Source organism: Macrobrachium rosenbergii, chromosome 11 (assembly GCF_040412425.1).
Source record: "Macrobrachium rosenbergii isolate ZJJX-2024 chromosome 11, ASM4041242v1, whole genome shotgun sequence".
Lineage (NCBI taxonomy): Eukaryota > Metazoa > Arthropoda > Malacostraca > Decapoda > Palaemonidae > Macrobrachium > Macrobrachium rosenbergii.
The window spans coordinates 10,210,597-10,231,389 of record NC_089751.1 but is presented as its reverse complement, the minus strand read 5'-3'; the positions used below and the strand labels follow the sequence as shown (position 1 = coordinate 10,231,389).

The 20,793-nt window shown below is 36.2% G+C and overlaps 1 protein-coding gene across 3 annotated transcripts in view; it reads left to right on the top strand.

Annotated features, from left to right (window-relative positions):
• The window catches only part of LOC136843129 (protein artichoke-like), a 308,081-nt gene extending 295,298 nt beyond the window's left edge, over positions 1 to 12,783 (top strand). For 2 of the 3 annotated variants that reach the window (XM_067111163.1, XM_067111162.1), the window contains exons 5-7: positions 1,183 to 1,332; positions 5,607 to 5,822; positions 6,753 to 12,783. In XM_067111163.1, the coding sequence (XP_066967264.1) occupies positions 1,183 to 1,332; positions 5,607 to 5,822; positions 6,753 to 7,028 (642 nt within the window). In that variant the 3' untranslated portion in view covers positions 7,029 to 12,783. The remainder of the gene's footprint in view (positions 1 to 1,182; positions 1,333 to 5,606; positions 5,823 to 6,752) is intronic. The other variant, XM_067111164.1, reaches the window with a different exon arrangement.
• The last annotated feature ends 8,010 nt before the right edge of the window (positions 12,784 to 20,793 follow it).

Below are 20,793 nucleotides of genomic sequence, written 5' to 3'. Positions count from 1 at the left end.
ACAGAGAGTTTATATGTAGACTACTATGGCTAATCATTCGTCCTGCCTAAATTATGATTATACCAGGTTTTCATGAACTATGCCTCTTTGAATAAAGTTGATTATATATTTTTGGCTATATCTATTACCTTGGTTCATATTTCTTTTCTTTTAGTGTATATACAGCTTTGATTGTCTTTTTCATTCAGGAAGAAAACTTATGATAAAAAATCAATAAATATAGTTTTACAGATGAAAATCCCTGAATATGCCGAGTAACGGACGATATCAAGCATTGCATGCTTGCTAATCAATAGATAAATCAAGGATTTACTTGTTTACTATATAAATATCTTACATATGTAAAATTTACGATAAGATTAATGCCTGCATAAATTCAAAAGATGTTTCTATAACATATGAAGCCAGGCTAAACGAAGATCTTGACAAGATTTCCTTGCAAGAGAATGCTTAGTGAATGATGAGTCAGCAATTCTTTTTATGAAAGATGTAACACTGGAATAAGAGAAATTTTAGGTCTGTAAATATCTTGGTAGAGATAAATGATTTATGGGGAGGGGCCTGCTACCTAAAATGATCGATATGGTGTGACAGCTGCTTAACCCGCTATATTAAGGCTTTCGTGCACATTATTGTCATCTGTGGCATCATGTATTTTGTGTTTTTCCTTTTTTCATAAAATTCATAGTAATGTAAAAGCAAAAGAAAAATGAAATTCTGCTTACGATCCATTGGAAATTTCACATGCTTTTAAAATTTAAGTTGAATTTGTTGTTATTCAGATATTCTTGCTGATATATGCCGAGTGCTTTGATGAAAAAATAACACATTGATGTTTGCACACGCCTCTTCTGATAATTTGTTTTGACAGAATTTATCCTCATTGTCTGAGCCAATTACTATTATAAACATTAGTTGCCTTTTTTCGTTGCTGATGTTGTTAAAATTTCTATCATTGATACTTAAGTATTAAAAGTTTAAGATCAACACAGTTTTTTTTTTGTTTCTCAACGAATGCAATTCTTCATTTTAACGAGCAACTTTCCCTCCCCAAATCTATTTTTCCTGACCAAGCAAACACATTCGTAAGAGAGGAGAAAACAGCATACTTTGTTCCACCCTTTTCATAACTTCCAAGTATTCATCAAGTCTGTCTAACCAAAACTCATTATTTTTTTCCAGAGTTTATTGGGTCATCCATTTTTAGAACTGTCGTCCTCTGCGTTTTGTCCCCAGCCACTCATCCTACGCCTGGCAATCCAAGATATCCAGAGCCAGTCATTATTGGTATCCTGGCAGGCCACCAATTCCTCCGACATTAACGGGTTTAAGGTAGGACTCAACAGATTGGACGACGTATTTTGGTTTAAGAAAAGCGTCCTATTAAGAGACTGGTTTTAGTATGTTGACTGGCACGGATAGAAACTCCTTTCGAGTGTCATAAGTAGAAATTATATAGAAGAAACCAGGGTGTGTTATATCCCACCCCCCACCTCTCTCTCTCTATCCACACGCGTGAGTAAACTTTTTCAATATAGTCCAACGACGCGATTGTTTTCTCTTTGTGTGTGAGTATATGTATAAGTTCTTTATATGTTTACGAGAGCATTCGATGTAATAAAAAAAAGGAAAAGAAAGCATTAAACTGAACTTGTACAATAACCGAAGATAACGAAGCATTAAATGTCGGTCATTTCAAAAGAAGGATGCTCCACTAAAAAACTTAAGATTTATGAAGGATAAAGTCTACGAACCTTTTCCAAGCCTTTCTGAAATCGAAGGAAGGAAAATCCTTGATTTATCGTGATTTTCCGTCATTCCATGATTTCCCCTGGAGTCATTCCAGATTTCTTTCCCCTCCCATTCTTCGACCCACGCCCCGGGCCCGCTATTCTTCCAAAACATTTCTTGACGCATTCTCTTAAGAGCTGTCTTGCGAATGTTGGAGGCCAAAGAGGGCTAAGGTTCTCCTGGATACCGCTGAGGGCCACGAAGGTGTAGTGAAATTGCGCACATAAACTTCTGTTTTCGAGAAGTGACATTTTTACTTGTTTGGCCTTTTGTTGCTGAAGGTCCTTCGAGCGGCAGTGCCGTGTCCCCTGGGGAACTTTCGGTCTGATTTTTACCTGTTGTTTTTTACCTGCCTGCGGATGTGGAGGGAAGTTTGCCGGAGATTTCCGCATCTTTTCGAACGATTTCATTATGAATGTTGTTGTTATAGATGTTACTGTTTGGGGAAGCGGTAGAAGAAAAACTTCGGAAAGATTATCAAGCAGTGCTAGTTCAGCAGACAAGATAAAGGAGTATTACCATAAATTCCTTTAACAGGAATAACTGAAGATGCGAAAGAGATTGAGAATTCGTAATTAAAAAAGTATGATGTCTGACAGACTTCAAAACCATTTAAGCGGCCTTTCTCGATCTCTGAAGTTTCAGAAATAAGCATCAAAACAAGATCATCCTCTGTAACCAAAGTTCAAAGGAAACTTAGGTTATCATTTAGAGGTATTAACAGCATCATAGTCATAGCTGCTGTAGCAGTACTTCTATTATCATAACAATTGCTAACGGCCCCCCCTCCCAACTCATCTGTAAAAATCGTTAAAAAGTTCGCAAACCAATAAATGTAAGAGCAAGATAATACATCGAGAAGCAGTACCTCTTCGTAACTTTGCTGCATGGATGTAACAGAGCGCGTTACTAGGATATAGCAGACTGTTACTGGGCGAATAGAAGGAACGGAGGGTACCTGAGAAAGTGAATTACAAATGAAGGGAGCAGAAAGTCAGACCAACATGCTATGTGTCAAACTCTCCTTGGTCGAAAAGGCTTATATATGTCTTACTTTTTAACTCCCTGTCTTCCTCTTTTTGAAAGTTTCTTAAGTGACTAGTTTTTTTCTGTTTCTCCTGGCTTATCTAGGTACCTCCTAGTTTTTTTATGCATGGAAAATTTAAAAGATAATTTGACCCACTCATGGTATAACAATTGGCAGTCATATTTTTAGTTTCTACTTTGAAATCAGTGTAAAGATAAACTGGACTAAACAAGAACAAATAAAAAATGCGCCGAAGTTTCTTCAGCGCAATCGAGTTTTCTGTACAGCATATAATGCTGTATGAAACCTCAGCCGCGGCCCATGAGAATTTCAGCCACGGCCCGGTGGTGGCCTGTGATGTTGTCACCTATAGCAATGCCAAACGCACGATCATGGCGAACTTGAAAATTAAATAAAATAAAAACTACTCAGGCTAGAGGGCTGCAAATTGTTATGTTTGATGATTAGAGGGTGGATGCTCAATATACCAATTTACAGCCCTCAAGCCTCAGTAGTTTTTAAGATCTGAGGGCGGACAGAAAAAGTGCGGACGGACAGACAAATAGCCATCTCAATAGTTTTTCTTTTTTACAGCAAACTAAAAAGGGAGAGTCAGAACCAACCATCCTAATAATATAGTAGTCCTTTTAAAATGTTCCTGAATTCTTAAAAAAAAAATCTGAATGTGATGAACAAATGATCACTTGTGCTAACAGGTTTCCAAAGTTTGGTAATGCATTTCAGTGACAAATTCGTAACATTTATAAATGACGGCCAGTGGAACTTCCCAAACTGAGGGGTTTTCATACGCAATTCCTGCAAAAGTGAGCGAGAGAGTCTTATCTAGATCCTGAACAAACTGCGATGAAAGTTCAGTTTCCGAAACTTCAAAGTGAGGCTGTGAATTATTCATTGTGGACTGTCGTATGAAAGCCCCAAATCTACTTTGTATTTGTGATTACGAAGTGACTCGAACTCGGTGTATGAAGAGAGAGAGAGAGAGAGAGAGAGAGAGAGAGAGAGAGAGAGATTCTGGTTTTAATTCGTTTTCCTTCGTGTGGAAATTTTATGGGAAATAGGAACAGAAAGTACACTATTCCCCAGTTTCAGTATTAAATTAAATATTAATATCTAGGGAAATAACAATTTTGGGACTATGAAAATTAAGAAAATTAAGCAGAGCATTCGTTTTGAAGGACTTTAAAGATTTTTTAAATATCTATATTCTTATCTTATTTTGTACTTTCTCATCAGAGACTTTATCTAAACGATCACAAATACTGTATGGCTGTTATATTTGAAATACTTAAATATTTCAGCGTACACAAAAGGGGTGAAAAATCTGATCTGTTATTGAGTCGTGTGAAGCCTACTTCAAGAACAAACAGTGAACTGTGATCGTGTACAGTGAGAAAGGATTGAAAATGCCATCCTTCTTACGACTGCAGTGCCACCTACCCCTCTCAGAAATAAATTATGAATAGAATAAAAAAATGACGTTGCTTGCAGACGTATTTTTTCGAACTAGTCAAAGGAGAAAGGCAGACAAAGAGAACTAAATAATGAGGGACGTGTGCAATGGCGATCTGCTGAAAAGGGAGGCAAATTGGTGTGACAGAAAGAGAAGGTGACGCACGCCATTAACGCCAGGGACTTCTTTCCATTAATCTTCTCATTAATTTATGAATCATTAATCACTACTAATGGTTTGCAACTTTTTAACGATTTTTACAGATGAGTTGGGGGTAGCAATTGTTATGATAATAGAAGTACTGCTACAGCTGCTGTGACTCATGATGTTGCTAATATTTCTAAATAACCTAAGTTTCCTTTGAACTTTGAAACTGCCTTATCAATAGTGGACTTTTTGATTTATTAATAATAATATGATGACGTAATAACTGTATACGAGGCTAAATTAGAATTTTATTTTTGTTTCTTTCAGCTCTGGGGAATTATTCTTTTTTACGAGGCTAGTTACTATTTTGTTTTTTCTTTAATTTTGTCTAATTCTGTTGTGTCAACCCTTTCCTCACGATGGATATAGATAAAGAACGACGAATACTTACAATTTTGTTGTGAAGATTTTTAAGTTCAGTTCGGGACCAACGATAGTATACTTGCTGTAATGAACTTTCTGCGAGTATGTTTAATGGATTAAGAAACTGTCATGTTCTAACGAAAAGGCTAGGTTGTCTCAGTTTCTACCTGCCCCGACCGATGGAAATTGTAATTTTTCAGTGATTTTTTTTACAGTAATATCTCCTGAAAGTTTAATCATATCATCTAAGTTAAAAATTCCCCCCAAAAATGATAAGCAAAGCATCCTGTTAACTCGTAAAAGATATAGATAACTGTCATAATGAATTTGCCAACAAGTTATACAAATCTCATGAGATGGAAGTTGCATACTAGGATATTTCCGTTGTTAGTGAATAATAGGACAGGTCTCTGTACACTTGATATCTAGATTTGACTTGACGTGGTAGAGAATGCATTCAAGTTTAGTCAAACAAGCTTCATAATAATGATAAATCCTTCTTGTTTAATTGTCGAGAGTATTAGACCTACGTTCAACAGCAAAAAACTCGCTTTTAATTGAAGAATAAGATAAGTGAAGGGGGGATTACCCTGATCGACTAAAAACTAAGACGAGCAATATTATTCATCTTTTGTTCTTATATCTATTCAGTCATACCATTTCTAACCCCCTCATCCATTAATTCATATTCAATGATCATGCAAACCGACAGGATATACAACTAATGACCCTTCTTTGCCTGGACAGGTATCCTTCCAGATGTCAGCAAGGGACGGGCGGGTCTTGGGGCCACTCAAGACACGAACGCTGCAGTCCCCGTCCAGGAACTACCAGCTAGAGGGCCTTATGCCTGATACCAACTACGTCATTTGCGTTCAAGGACTCACAACGGCCCTCCGACCAATAAGCAGAGCGAGGCCTCACACGCAAGAAGAAGCTGCGGTTGTACTGCAAAGACCACAGGTTAGTTTTGAACAGACATTTACCATGCTCTTCATTTATGTTGCATTTGCAGAAGGGAGGCCTACCCCACTGCTTTGTAAAGTTAAGCTATGTTTGGTTAGGACAGATTAGATGGGTTGTCAGAATTTAGTTATTTAATAGGTAGGAAATAACCATTAAATAACTATATTCTGACAACCCGACCGGTTAGAGAGGCGGACACTTTGCTATCCGTGTAGACGCCCCGGGATTATGTATGTAATCAAAGGATAGGTTTGCTTAAAAGCAAATGGGTGTTACAGACTAATACACACACAAACAAAGCCACTCCAACATCTTCTAAAAACATAACAGACACCTCACACGTCTCGACTGTCGACCTAACCGCGCAGCGTCTCCTCGCTGCTGGGAGAAAGGGCGCTGGTGACTGGTACAATGCATGTACAGTACATAAGCTACCGGGGTCTAAGCGATGACAGGCAGGGCAGCCGATAGAGGATACAAAGTCCACCCCAAAGCCAAATCAAAATCCCTCAAAAAAGAAGGCATCGTGCTTACCCCATACAAATGGGGAAAGAGCACGTTAAAAGAAGAAGAATAGGTAGGTAATAACCAAGAATAAGACTTACATCCGAACGAAGCCTTATGGTATGTCCCCCTCATGCTCAAGTACTTCAGATTATCACTCATTCAAGATTTTATTCTTTGAAGGACAAAACATTATGAATAGATCAGAAAACAGAATATGGCGTAGCTGAATTTCTTAGTTGCGCTCTTTGCGTTTATTTGATTTAGATCTGGAATCCATCAGGAAACCCTTATCTGGTTAATATTTTGCAAGCTTAGTTTGATGTATTTCATTCTTTCCGCTGATTTTAATCTTAGAAGTAATTTTATTCCGGGAGAAAAGGCTAACAGTGTTTCCATTTTATTTCCCTGTATCCCCCACAGCAGGACCTGGACACCAAATGCACTCGCGGCAGGACGCTGGAGCAGCTTCAGACTCAGACAGTCCTCGATAACCGCCTGGCAGTCATCATCGGCGTCAGCTTGGGCATCATCATTGTGGCGTTGGTCGTGGGTGTCGTCTGCTGCTGTCAGCTGTGCAAGAAGAAAAGGGAACCTGTCAAGCCTGACGCCCCAGGTACCCAAGACTACCTCAGCTACCGGCATTTTTCCATTCCGGGGAATGAAGCTAATTCTTACGAAGGCTACACGGCATGTTGAGGATAGCAGTATAAAACAAGTTATCAAAGCATATAACACGTATAGACTTCAAGGCAATCACTTTTGATTTTCGTTGTATTTGCTTTCATTTCCATCTCGGAAGAAAAACTGTACAGAATGGAAAAGTTCTTCCCTGAAAGAGACGAGATTCAGCAGATGGATGGAACTCAGGAACTTTGCATTTTAGTAGACTCTTTAGCTGAAGTGAGTGCGCGCGCGCGTGTGTCTGTCTCGCCTGCGGGGCAAATGAAAGGTGGTATGTCCTTATTGCGAGTGATTCTCACATTTGAATAAACCAGTGATGCTAGTAATTATACCATAACATGAACTCCATTTTGACTGTGAGTGTAGATATTTCTAGCAGAATAACACACACATATATAATACTATATATATATATATATATATATATATATATATATATATATATATATATATATATATATATATATATATATATATATAATACAGACCAACGGAAAAAGTTGAGAAATAAATTTAATGCTTGACTGTAAACATGATGGCATTACCTAGTAACCAGTGATTGAGGTGTATTAGAAAACATAATATATCAATGTAAACATGGCAGCAAATATTTAAGATATCTAATCGACTTATGTAAATATATAGATACATGTAGTTTTATGAACAAACTAGGTAAGTAAACGTGAAGTAGAAAAGAAGCACCATAGTAAATCAGTGTGTTCAAATGATTTTTAAGGCAGCGTTAAAATCATACGTAGATAATATGTGTCTACTTTTTTTTCCTGTAAATGTACAGTATATGATGATACTCCCTCCCAGTGTGTATGAACTGTGTATATACATATATTGCATAACCATATCATGCTCTTTGGTGAGCTGTAATATGTGATAAACTTAAAACAGGACGTTCGGCCGACAAATTTAGAAATGAAAATGGTCAGTTGTCTATTTTGGCATCGGAGTGGCTAGTGCGGAGCAGAATTTCACAGCAAATGGAATTCTTAAACTGACCCTGTTGCGTAGAGACTTAGATCTGGTTTCCAAGGAGCACTTTTTTTTCTCTATTTTACGGGGATTTTGGCGACTGAATTTACTCTCCTCCTGCACTGACTGCATAAATATGCTTCTGTGTATCCTAAGAGTCACGCTGCACGTCAGTGTCATCATCACGATTAAAACTGTTATTTCCTCGAAGCTTTAACGGTGGAAGTGGACGGTGTCTGCTGTGATGTTTTATTTGCGAAAACCTGCGGTAGTTTTTTTTTTATATTCAATACAAAGAATGAGAGTCAAGCGCTGCCATTTACCTGGGAAAGTGGGATTCATTTGAATCAGTCACTGAAACTGAAAAATAAATTGAGGTGGAATCCTCTCCTTAATTAGTAAAAAGTGAATAGAATCTGAATGGAAACTAGTGTTTATTCATAAACTTGGTGTATCATTATCATTTTGTACTTGATACTGAAGTAAAATATAGTTACGTGCCTGCCGGAAAATTGTGTAATTTCTGTCAGATTATTTTAAGTGTCGGAAAATCCGCTGCATATGAACGAAGAGGGCAACTTGTGTTCTCCTATATAAGTTGTGTTTTGTCACGGCTGCTTACCAAAGAATGAATGAGGTCAGGGTAATGGAAAACATTATTTAAACGCCGGGACGTGGCTGGAATGGAAAAGAGCAAAGGCTATGAAGGCGTACGAAGGAGGCTGTTTGAGAATCCTGACACGTGCTAGAACCATTTTTTTTTTGGATCTGCACAGGTAGTTAGAAAAATGAGTTTACAAGAAGGGAAACCCCTTTGCAGCGCTTCTGGGCTTACCAGTAGTTGAGAGCCCTTTAGAGAGCACAGGGTGCTTAGAGAATGGAGTTGGTGTGAGTCAGATCTGAATGCCTGCTGTCATTTTTGGTTGTATCTCTCAAAGTTTTACTAAGAATATTTGGAAGGACGAAAATTTCATTTCATCGAATGTTATGAATTCATCTGATAGCAAGCTGGAGGCATTTCTTGTTTAAATGTAAGCAGCTCGACGGATTAAGAAGGGGAATTACTTGACTTAAATAGTGAAACGGCATACTAATTGATGTGATACGTATTTTGATTTGAAACTAAAATAAGAAAGAGTAAAACGTTCCTTAAATGTAGTTATTCTACAAAGAAAGAAAATCTGAACTTAAGATTTCATATCCAAGTCTTGTTGCTCAGTTTTCAAGAAAACCAGACGTATTTTTCAATAAATTTAGAGTGAGCATGTGGAAAAAAAGTGTTCCGAAATTGTCTTGGAGAATGATTGGACATTTCTCTGCCTATAAGCAAATCGAGGCATTTACGCCGTGCTTAATTTTTTAGGAAATATCATTTTTCCTCTTTGTACGAGAACAACCACCTCCTCATTATTTCTATTTCATAATCAAATAGGCTTTGTTTTGAGAGTTAATTCGTTTCGTAAATGAAATTCCCCCGGACATATTAAGAAGGCCGAGGTGAGAAGAAACAGAACTAGACGTGGCATTAATTTAAGGTTTGCAGAGTTCCCGTAAGAGGAAAGGTTTAATTCCTGACGGCTTAATTAAAGAGATCAGCATTTTTCTGAGTCCAAGATCTCAGCTGAATTATTGCTGTGTGAATGTATTCGTTCTTCTGTTTTGGACGGCTTTTGCGTATTTCCTTAGGACTAGTACAGTCTATGGGAGCATTTTATGGTTGCACTGGTGTTCTTTATTTCATTAATCCTTTTAGGAACTGGCTTGTTGTCAGTACTGATTTGGCAACTTGCATGAGTAACATTCAAAGCATCTAACTCGTGAGTGGGAAAGTCACTGTTATGTGGTACAGACTGGGCCAAACAGAGAATTATCCAATAATTGATAAGACTTTAAAATTTTATGAAGACTGAAAGAGGAATGTCTTGTCCTTTTCGTTTTGAATTTGATACTTCTTGTCTTCTAGTTTTCATGCAAATTTGCAGACCTTCATTCAAGGATTAAGAAGCAAATTTTAATTCAGATTTTTATCAAACAATACAATACTTTTTTTAAGCCTTTACAAAATTGCAATCTACCTTCTGTCATCATCCAGCAGTTTTCGGGTGACTTTTTTTGTGAGAAAAGTGTCAGTTTTCTAATTGTTATATTTAGACTAAATTCCTACACAGAAAAGAAAGCAACACATGAAATTGTTTGGCCGTAATTAGTTGCAATCTTTGGTTATTTGTGTCGTCAGAAACTCAGTCTAGTGCAAGTGGGACCCGGTGTAGCTTTCCCATTAGCCTTCTAACAGATATAGAAGATTTACACTTTGGCTACCTAGCTGATTATAATGACGATTGAATATCACGGTGGCTAGATAAAGTTGCAAACACGTAGAAGCACAATTAGAAGACAGTGGATCTTTGAAATTGGAGGAGACTGGTAAAAATGCTGAATTTCTAATATAAATGTTTCGGCCCTTTTTCGCCTTAAACTAAAAAAGTTACCCATTAATTAATTTTTGAGTGGATACGTTCGATTGAGTCAAGAAACAGACTCATTATGATAAAATATGTAACCAAATGGTCAATTCTATATGAAATTCTGAATTCTTGGTAAACTCTTTGCATTTATTATAAGCTTATTCAATTCTGATTTTGATTGGAGGGTAAGCAGCCTAAAAGATGAAGCCTTTTTAGTTACATCGCTTTTCTTTTTTTTTTATTCTGGCAAACAAGCGGCGTTGCTGGACCAATTATATCACCTTCCTCCTATTTTGGTTGGGAGTATTCCCTCCCCGACTGCTCTGATTCCTAATAAACCTGGAGACCGTTGGCCCCTTGACCTCTGGGCCACTGCTGTGCACCGACTCGTCTCCTCTAACTGCCCCTGTTGAGTCCCCCCAGGGAACGTCTATGAGCAAGGTACTGCAATTAATCAAAGCGCGTGAGTCAATTATATATCCACAGAGAGAGAGAGAGAGAGAGAGAGAGAGAGAGAGAGAAAGAGAGAGCGAGATGCTCTGAGAGAGGGAACCGTTTTCTTGACTGGTACCAGTAATGCTGTCTGGGATTTTGCCGATTGTTGAGAATAAAGATGAATTCTCGTACAAACGAAGGCGAAACGACTATATTAAAGTGTATAAAATAAAACATAGAATGGCATTTTATTTGTTGGCTATGACGTGTGCATACTGTAGCTAGGCTAAGTTATTTTTATAAGGTAGTTAGTCTGTTTCGGGAGATTACGTCACGTTTTCGGTGGGAAGCTCGCTTTCGTCCTAGTGAGCAGGATTTAAATGCGCTACTTAACATTTACTACTGAAGCCGAAAAAAGAAGAAGTTATGTTTTCTTACAGGTAAGTATGGATCCGATACTGCTATAATATCAAATACTTTTTCTCACACACACGTATGCTTGATCTGTTCCATGTCGAAAGAAAACTATGAAAGAATCAAAGTCGATGGGAATTTTGTTAAATCTAGGAAATGTCGCAAAAAATATAGTGAATCTGTCCATATCCAAGTAAGGTGGCAAAAAGTTATTACAAATATACTTTGTCTTCATGTTGGATGTTTTTAGCTAAGGAAATAAAATGTTAAAATACTGTTTTCTTGTCTTTTTTTAATATTTTTTCGTATGTGTAAATATGATTGTGTTTACCTACGGTAGACATCTATATTTTGTTTACTGTCGAATGAAAATTCACTGCTTCTTAATGTTAATATTGAAATGGTTACTACTTTCAACCGATATAAATAATCAAGGTGTTTCTATTTCCAGTTTAGATGATGAATTTAGTTATTTGAAGAACAAGAGCTGCGATTTATTTGTTTAATGAAGCTGTTTTACAGATCCTTTCAGTGTTAATATATAACTTTTATACACACAAACATGTATATATATATATATATATATATATATATATATATATATATATATATATATATATATATATATATATATATATATATATATATATATCAGTGTGTATGTATGTGTATGTCTGTGTCTGTACTTAGTATGTATATGTATGATAATAACATAATACAAGTATGGATGTATGTATTTCTCTACGTACATATTCATATCTAAGTACACATACAGACATGTTGTTCCGTTAGAGACAAACCTTAGAAATCTCAATATGAAGATACAGAATGTGTTCATTTGGCTATAGGAGACATCATAAAAGGTATTTGTACCTCTAATTGCATTTCTGTTTATGTCTGTTGTTCAACAAGAGCCACAGAGCTTCCGTACTTCGAATACTTTAGTGTTTTTTAACTGTACAAAGGACCACCGATACATCACACGAGCTTACCTGTGTTTACCGGAGGCGTTCTGTATGTCAGATTCAAAATGCAGTTCCGCGTCGACTGTCATGGGATCGGTTTTGTTCACTCTTTATTCCATTGTCCACAGGATATGTGAGAGGTATCTGCTTAAGAAATTATTCTATTTTTGTGTCAGTTCATTACAAAATACTACACACTTGATGTTTGGTAGGTTCCTGATGAATCAAGCATTTTGGCTAATAAGTGCTGTTAAGACTGTAGCCAGAAACCAGAAGAGAAATATTGCTGTTTATGTCATGCTGTCACAATGCTGTTAATATAGCTACCATAATGCTCTCAATCCATTATCATAACTTGGGTGTATTTTAGAAGCAGCTCAGTGAACTTCTTTAAGAAGGGAATTCGAAACGAGAAGATTTCTGATTGTTTACTGGAGCTGTTCGATCTGTTTCCTGTCCCTTGTGGCCTTCTCTGTAAATACTGAAATAAAAGATGCTAATTACTAAGAGGACGTCTTCTTCATATCCAGGTGTAGAAAGCAGTACTGTGCGCAAATGAAGGATTCAATTCATAAGTCTGTCTACTTATCGACCTGAAGTACAAAAACCACTTTCGATGCATGTAATCAAGAAAATAACTCAGATTCATACATATTTTCTGGAAAAATATCGTATAAACAATTTACAATAAATAAATGACAAATATGGACAAAAGGTCCACAGATATTACATAAAGGTTGTCTCTATCTCTTTGTCACTGCGATACAAAAGCCTGTTTAGCTACTGAATTCATAAACAGACACTCGGGTGACCTAGCCAATTCCATTTATATTAAACCATGCAGGAATCTCTATATCTTTTAAACATTTTATATCTGTATTTCATTGTCCGCAAATATTGTACAAATATCCCGACGAAGGTTGCATGAAATTTTCACTTCGATAAACAAAGGAAAAGGAAAATGTTAAAAAAAATGAAAAGGAAATATAAACCTCTAAACTACACACACACACATATACATATATATATATGTATGTATGTATATATATATATATATATATATATAATGTCTATGTTTATACATACATACACACACACACATATATATATATATGTGTGTGTATGTGTGTGCAAGAATGTATATACTGTTTATAAAAAATATTAATTCATAGACGTGTATGTATATTTGTACCTACATGCATATAAATATTTATGTATGCACTGTCTGTGCATGTGTCTCTGAATCAGTTGTTTTAAACTGCTGTTATACTTGGGAATAGAATTGAAATTGTCTCAATGCTATGAAAATGTGAATTTAATTCGTAATGATTTCATTAAAAAACAATACTATCATTTATTGTCAGTTGAGAAGATACGGGCCATAAGCTAGCTAGCTTCTCCCATGTGCAGTGATTCCTACATACGGATATGACCCAATGCACACTGTATATATATATATATATATATATATATATATATATATATATATATATATATATATATATATATATATATATATATGAATATGTGCGTGTTTGTGTCTTTGAATCAATTGCTTGAAGTGCAGTTATATCTCGGGAATAGGTTACGCATGAAGGGAGTTGTAAATGATATTAGCATCTGCCCTAGCCAGGATTCGAATCCAAAGCAAAGGCCTATTTTCGAGTCCTGGTCTCTTAGATTTCTGGACAAAATAATTGACGCAGGAAAGCAGTCCTCAGAGAATCTGTACGGTTGTATAGTGTGCACTGGGTCATATTCGTATGTAGGAATCACTGCACATGGGAGAAACTAGGGTTGTCGGCCTCACGGCTTACGGCCCGTATCTTCTCAACTGACAATAAATGATAGTATATTTTTTTAATGAACTCATTACGAATTAAATTCACATTTTCATAGCTTTGAGAGAATTTGCTGTTGTAGAATCAGGGGATTATTTCAATTGTGTCTAGCGTATAGGAATTAGGAGAGAGAGAGAGAGAGAGAGAGAGAGAGAGAGAGAGAGAGAGAGAGAGAGAGAGAGAGAGAGAATTTATCAAACAATTCATTTAACAGTTTCTCTCACTGGTATATCAATGTTGTCTTGTGAATCACTCTGCCAGTGTATTGGGTCGTAAAAGTTTCTGAGAGACTATGGCAAATGTATCTCACATATCTGTCTTTTGTATATATTAATGGAGAAAAAATGTCTGAATGGCTATGATACCACAATGAAAAATTTTTCCTTATCCATAAAAGGCACAGAAAATCCGTAGCATCTCTGAATCACAGGAAAATGAAATAGACATGAACAATTTATTAACAATACTGGAAATATTATGAACACTATACGCAGACATGCGTCTGGTTTTGAAAATAACATGTACACAAGTTTATTGGTTTTATGCACTACCGTTTGTTTGCATGTTCATACGTCATTCTTCATTTTCAAACGAACAGCAAAGAATAAATCTTGTGCCGTGTATTTTACAGTCCGGAAGGTTTTATGTATTTTCCAGAAAGTAGTTGGCGTTCCGTAAAAGTTAACATGCGTGCATGCTCACAAGAATATCGAAAAAAAAAAAAAAAAAAAAAAAAACGCAATATTATGTTCTCTGAAAAGATATTGAATAAATCTGCAAGAAACAATAGCAATAATATAAGAAAATTCTGAGTGGTGCTGTATTCTAGCTTTCAAAATATTGCATTTAAGAGCAGCCATCCTGCAGTGATCATTTGCAGGTGACATGAGAAAGATATAAAAGATAGAAGACATTTTCCAATCTGTCTGAAGCATATGCGTTGCAAAAAAAAGAAAACTATTACAAAACTGACGTATAATCCGTGGTCTAAGGAAGGATATAATCTGTCTTGTCGGTTGGGCAAATAATGCGCACTAGCCATGCTTGCCGATTTTTGCAGTTAAAAGTTCATCTTGGATTAATACACACTTCAATGAGGCATAAAAACTTGCGAACACTTTAGATGAAACATTGTCATAAATTACAGATTTACCTGGCTTTAAAATACAAAGAAGTTGACTGATTATAGAACACAAAAAAATCTCCTGTTAAAGCACAACATGCTGCAAAGACTTATTTTAATAATTTAAACAACTCATTAGTAACAATTATTATAATAATATAGTCTGAATAGTCGTAGTTTTAGTATTGTGCCGACTTTGTTTATCCATCCGCACTTTTTTTCTGTCCGCCCTCAGATTTTAGAAACTACTGAGGCTAGAGGGCTGCAAACTGGTATGTTGATCATCCATCCTCCAATCATCAAACATACTAAATTGCAGCCCTCTAGCCTTAGTAGTTTATATTTTATTTAAGGTTAAAGTAGGCCACAATCGTGCTTCTGGCAACGATATAGGATAGGCCACCACCGGCCTTTGGTTAAAGTTTCATGGGCCGCGGCTCATACAGCATTATACCGATACCATCGAAAGATAGGTCTATTTTCGGTGGCCTTGATTATAAGCAAAATCCATGGCCCCTTGCGGCCAAGCCCCTCCCACTGCACGCCAGTGATTGGCAAGCTCTCGAAAGGGATGACGTCACACCAATTAACAGTCCAAAATGATTGCCAGTACGGATTTGACTCCGTTCGGTCATGTTGAGCTCCGTGCACGAACGATGATACCACTGATTTGAGTTCCCGGAATTGTGGAGCATGCAATTGGTATCTCCGATAAAAGATATATTAAGTTATATATTATATTACGAAGTTCTTGGATCATTCTGCCTGTGCATCGTTTCTTTTTCATTTTGATCATGCGCAGCCTAAATACAAAAGGATTTTGCTTTTTTTTTACTTTTAAATTGGTGTTGGCCTACATAAGTGATTCCACATAGACCGCATTAGTTGAAATGAAGCATAGACTTATGCAGCCAGTTCCGATAGTAGGGTATTAATTCATCATAATCCTACAAGTCAAATGTTAATATCATTATAAGACCAGGCCTACATATAAAAATCTTATATTTTGAGGTAGTGCAGGGAATAGGCCTAAACGTCAATTTCTTATATTTTGAGGTAATGACAGGGCATGGGCCTACACGTCAATTCCTTATAGGCTATTTAGAGGCAATGACAGGGCATGGGCCTACACGTCAATTTCTTATTGCAAATAGTTTTCCACCCGTATCTGTTGGAAATAGAGTAGCCTTTAATTAATATAGTGGCTCCGACCCCACGATATATAATATATATGCATACGGTGAAATGTACACGTATAAGCATGTTCATATACACATACATGTGTACTTGCGTCGATGGCCATAATAAATGTAAAGCCACTTATAACTCAGAGAATAAAAGTCAAATTTGTGGGCATGTAGCAGATGGCACACCTGGACCAATCATAGGGCTGTCTCAGCCTTACATACAACTGTCGAACTGCTCGCAATGAATTATATTGAAAATATATTTAGAAAATGGATAACAAATTATATTACTGTGATTAGTAAATTTAAGGCTGCTGTAGAATTTCTATGTAAATGAAAGCTATGGCAGGAAAGCATCATAAGATACTTAACGAAATAAAAAAAATAAATAAATAAATGATAAGCTGAAACAGTTATGTATGAGATGATCCAAACCAGTCTGCGAGTAGCTCATGATTCATTCGATTTTGGGGGCATTCTCGTAGAATACCCTGTTGGACAAAAGGATACATAAGAGTCAGTAAATTTCTCTCTCTCTCTCTCTCTCTCTCTCTCTCTCTCTCTCTCTCTCTCTCTCTCTCTCTCTCTCTCTGTTGTTAGAAGAATATTCTAGCGTAGACTATATTCTTAAAGATCTCGAGTGCCTTTAATTAAAACAAATTACTAAATTTCAATTAACAATAGTAGGCAGATAATTATTTACACTAGGTCTATGTTTATTCTGCAATGTTATGTTACCATAGGAAAAATTTTCGAAGACACTACAATCACCATAACAGCAGCAACATAAACAAGAAGAACCACAACAAGAACCACAATCAACCGGCTGAATATAAGAGAGGGATAGGTCTATAATCCAAAGGTCATAAACTGCGTAAACCGACCAAGACATAGGACATTATAGGTCTACGTCATTTTTATGATCCTGTTATTTCGAAAGGAGAAAATGTCCTTAGGAAATTCTAAGCAAATTATATCCAGTATGACTCGTATAGCCTATCATGCTGTAACTTAAGGTTAAACATAGTCACATTCTGGTTTAGTAGAGTGCAGTCACTGCTTGTCATCCCACCGGATGTGTAAACGATTGCGGTGAAATCGATTTTTTGACCAAAATGTTGTAAAATTTCCTAAAATCAATATGAAATACCAATCTGCATAGCTCTGAGAAAGTCTTTGTGTTTAAGTTTAGAATGGTGAACACACTTGATAATATCAGACGGTAATTATCATTGCCCTGTAATTCAAGTGCACCGATTCGAACGCAAGACATTCCCTGTGTCACCTCCGTATTCAGGTGAACTTCATTTACGAAAACAACATTGCAGCATCGCGGAACACTCCTGATTTCATTCATATTTTCCTATTTTTTTTACCATTTTTACGGGGATGCGTATTATGATTTTATTTCAAGGGATAATATAACGTTTCCTTTTGATAATCAGCAGAACGTATTTTAGTTCTGAAAAAACAACCATTGCAAAATCAATGACGATGAAAAGAACCACAGATTAACCAACTTTTCGAAACCATTGCCAATCAGTCAGTTTCAAGGGATGTTCGTGACGTAAGCAGTGGACGGGGCTTAGCTGCAAAGAGCAGTGGATTTTGCTATATATGATGCACAGAAAACTTGATTACGCCGAAGAAACTTTGGCGCATTTTTTACTTGTTTATTTGGGGATGGGGTGGTAGTATCTTATATTGGTTGTTTTGTCCAGAATATACAAAAAAATCTCTTAGGTGTGTGTGTGTGTGTATGTGTGCGTGTGTGTGTGTGTGTGTGTGTGTGTGTGTGTGTGGGTAGGTTTTAATTCTGCAAGCATTCTTTGAGTTTAGGTGACATTTTTCATTTCCTCTTCGAAATGTTTGAAATGTCACTTTAAGCGTAACACTGTCTTATGCATTCATGAATAGTACCATTGTTACAATTGACAATCGGTAAAACAATAAAACAATATAACCTTTGTTTGGTTTTTCTTCTTCATTAAATATTTTACTTCATTAGTAGACATGTAGAATAGTACCGTAATGCCAGCTGCTTATTGCTTAAGTTTAATCATTACTCAAAGCTGGCGTGCAAGCATTGGTAGAATTCTAAGATATTTTGCCTATCTCTTTCATTCATTTCCTCGTGCTTTAGATTTTATTCTTGTTTTTTATATGTAGATGTAACATCTTGTTAAAACTAATTTTTCTCTAACAATTTCTTATCTAGCCATTTTTTCTCTTTACATATACTTTTTACTACCTTTATCAAAAAAGTCAATTCAAAAAGGTCTTCTAGTTACCACTCTCTAACAGAGCTATCCGTCACCCATCTCCTCCTCGCTGACATTTTTAACTTTCATAAGACAACTCTTGTCAGATTTTCCAGTTAATCCTTTAATTGTTCTCTTTGGGAAATCGAACGCTTCATCCTTTAATATTCGAACTGATTCAGTGAATAAAATAAAAGATAATTATTGATCTGAACTCACGCCCACGCATTCATGCACATGCATCTGTGCGCTGTGGTTCAGCGTTAAAAATGATTTAGGCACCCACGCAAACCTTTTTGCTTGTATCATAAAACGCTTTGTATTCGTATAAAATGAAATGTTTCGACAGCGCAAAACTCTACATCGCCGTTCTGATTTGCAATAATGGACAAAATAATGGGTTATTCAACATATATATATATATATATATATATATATATATATATATATATATATATATATATATATATATATATATATATATATATATATATATATGGGTGTGTTTATGTATGTACGTAAGTATGCATATTATCTAATTTAAATGTTACAGTTTTATAACCTCAAACATGAATATTCAAATAACTCATCATTCTACATCAGGACACAAAGTACTCCCTGACTATGATTCGGACTTATGCCTTGGAACTTAAAGATCTAGGGTGGCAATCCTCTTATTCACACTTATTCACTCTGATTAAAGATTAAACTTCTCCGATCAAAACTTCGAAAAAAAATGGTTAGCTAAAAAAGAACTTCACATCAAACAGCTATTATTATTATTATTATTATTATTATTATTATTATTATTATTATTATTATTATTATTATTATTATTATTATTATTATTATTATTTCAGTAGATGAAACCTATCCACATGGAGCAAGCACACAGGGGCCACTGACTTGAAATTCAAGCTTCCAAAGAATGTTGCTTTCAACCTCCCACTGCAGACCCCACACTGCAGCAGTAACTGATCATGATACAGAGCCAGTGATTTTTTATCGGCCTTGGGGAGACGCGAACCCGCGACATCTGAGTGGCATTCCACTATACAGCGGACCAACTGTGGAATGGAATATAGAATTTAGGCCAGAGGCCTAGCGCTGGGACCTATGAGGTCATTCAGCGCTAAGTAGCAAGTATTTGGTAATGAACTCTCCTCCTCTGCATCCCCCACTTTACCGGCACTTAGAAATTTGCTATTTCCGTCGTTCGTCAGGCATCAAATGGGCACAGACAGCAAAGGTTCCAGCTTTTAATGCAGACATAATGGTATTCTGCCACATTTCAAATAAAATAACGCGCGTGAATATGCATGCTCATTTTCTTTTAATGGCAGTGTATATCAAATGGAAGTCATACAAAAAACATACGCGTAATTTTGTCATCACGATTCATGCTCGTGTCAGTGAGGTTTGCCTTTCATTTGCATACATGACGTTATTGATGTGTGTCTGTGAACGTCAGTTTTTTTTTTGTTTTCCTTTCTTTTTTTGAATTTTGAGATAATGTTTATTCTATGTTTTTTCCTGTCTTTTTACTACAAAAGGTAACTAGAACATTGTTCATGCATTACTTCACTCTCAGTTTTGGAATTTTTTTTTTATATAATTAGTTTTGCAATCGTGAAGCTGAACATTTTTCTTAACCTGAGAGAACTAGCAACGACTTTTCATAAAGAGAAATAGATAGAAAGATGGATAGACAGAGAGACAGATAGATCGACAGATAGACAGCTACTCATCTGTTCATTTCAAAAGACTTAAACATCTAATTTACAATGATCAGATCACGAACATTACCACCAGACAAAGAAGAACAGTTCACAAAAGAACGAGTACTCTCTCTCTCTCTCTTTCTCTCTCAGTATCTAAATTATATAGCACTAGCAAGCACTTCATTCAAAACTTATGCATTAGATATACTAGTCAGGGGATACAATGGAAAGACGTGGTGGATACTGTAATTCGGGGAGACTGTGAGTAGGGCGTGGCAGGTCAGATATAGGTGTTACCATGGCCTTGGTCCTAGGGCTAAAATTTACCGGCTTGTCAAAATATACATGGGAATCTTTCGTTGAGAGAGAGAGAGAGAGAGAGAG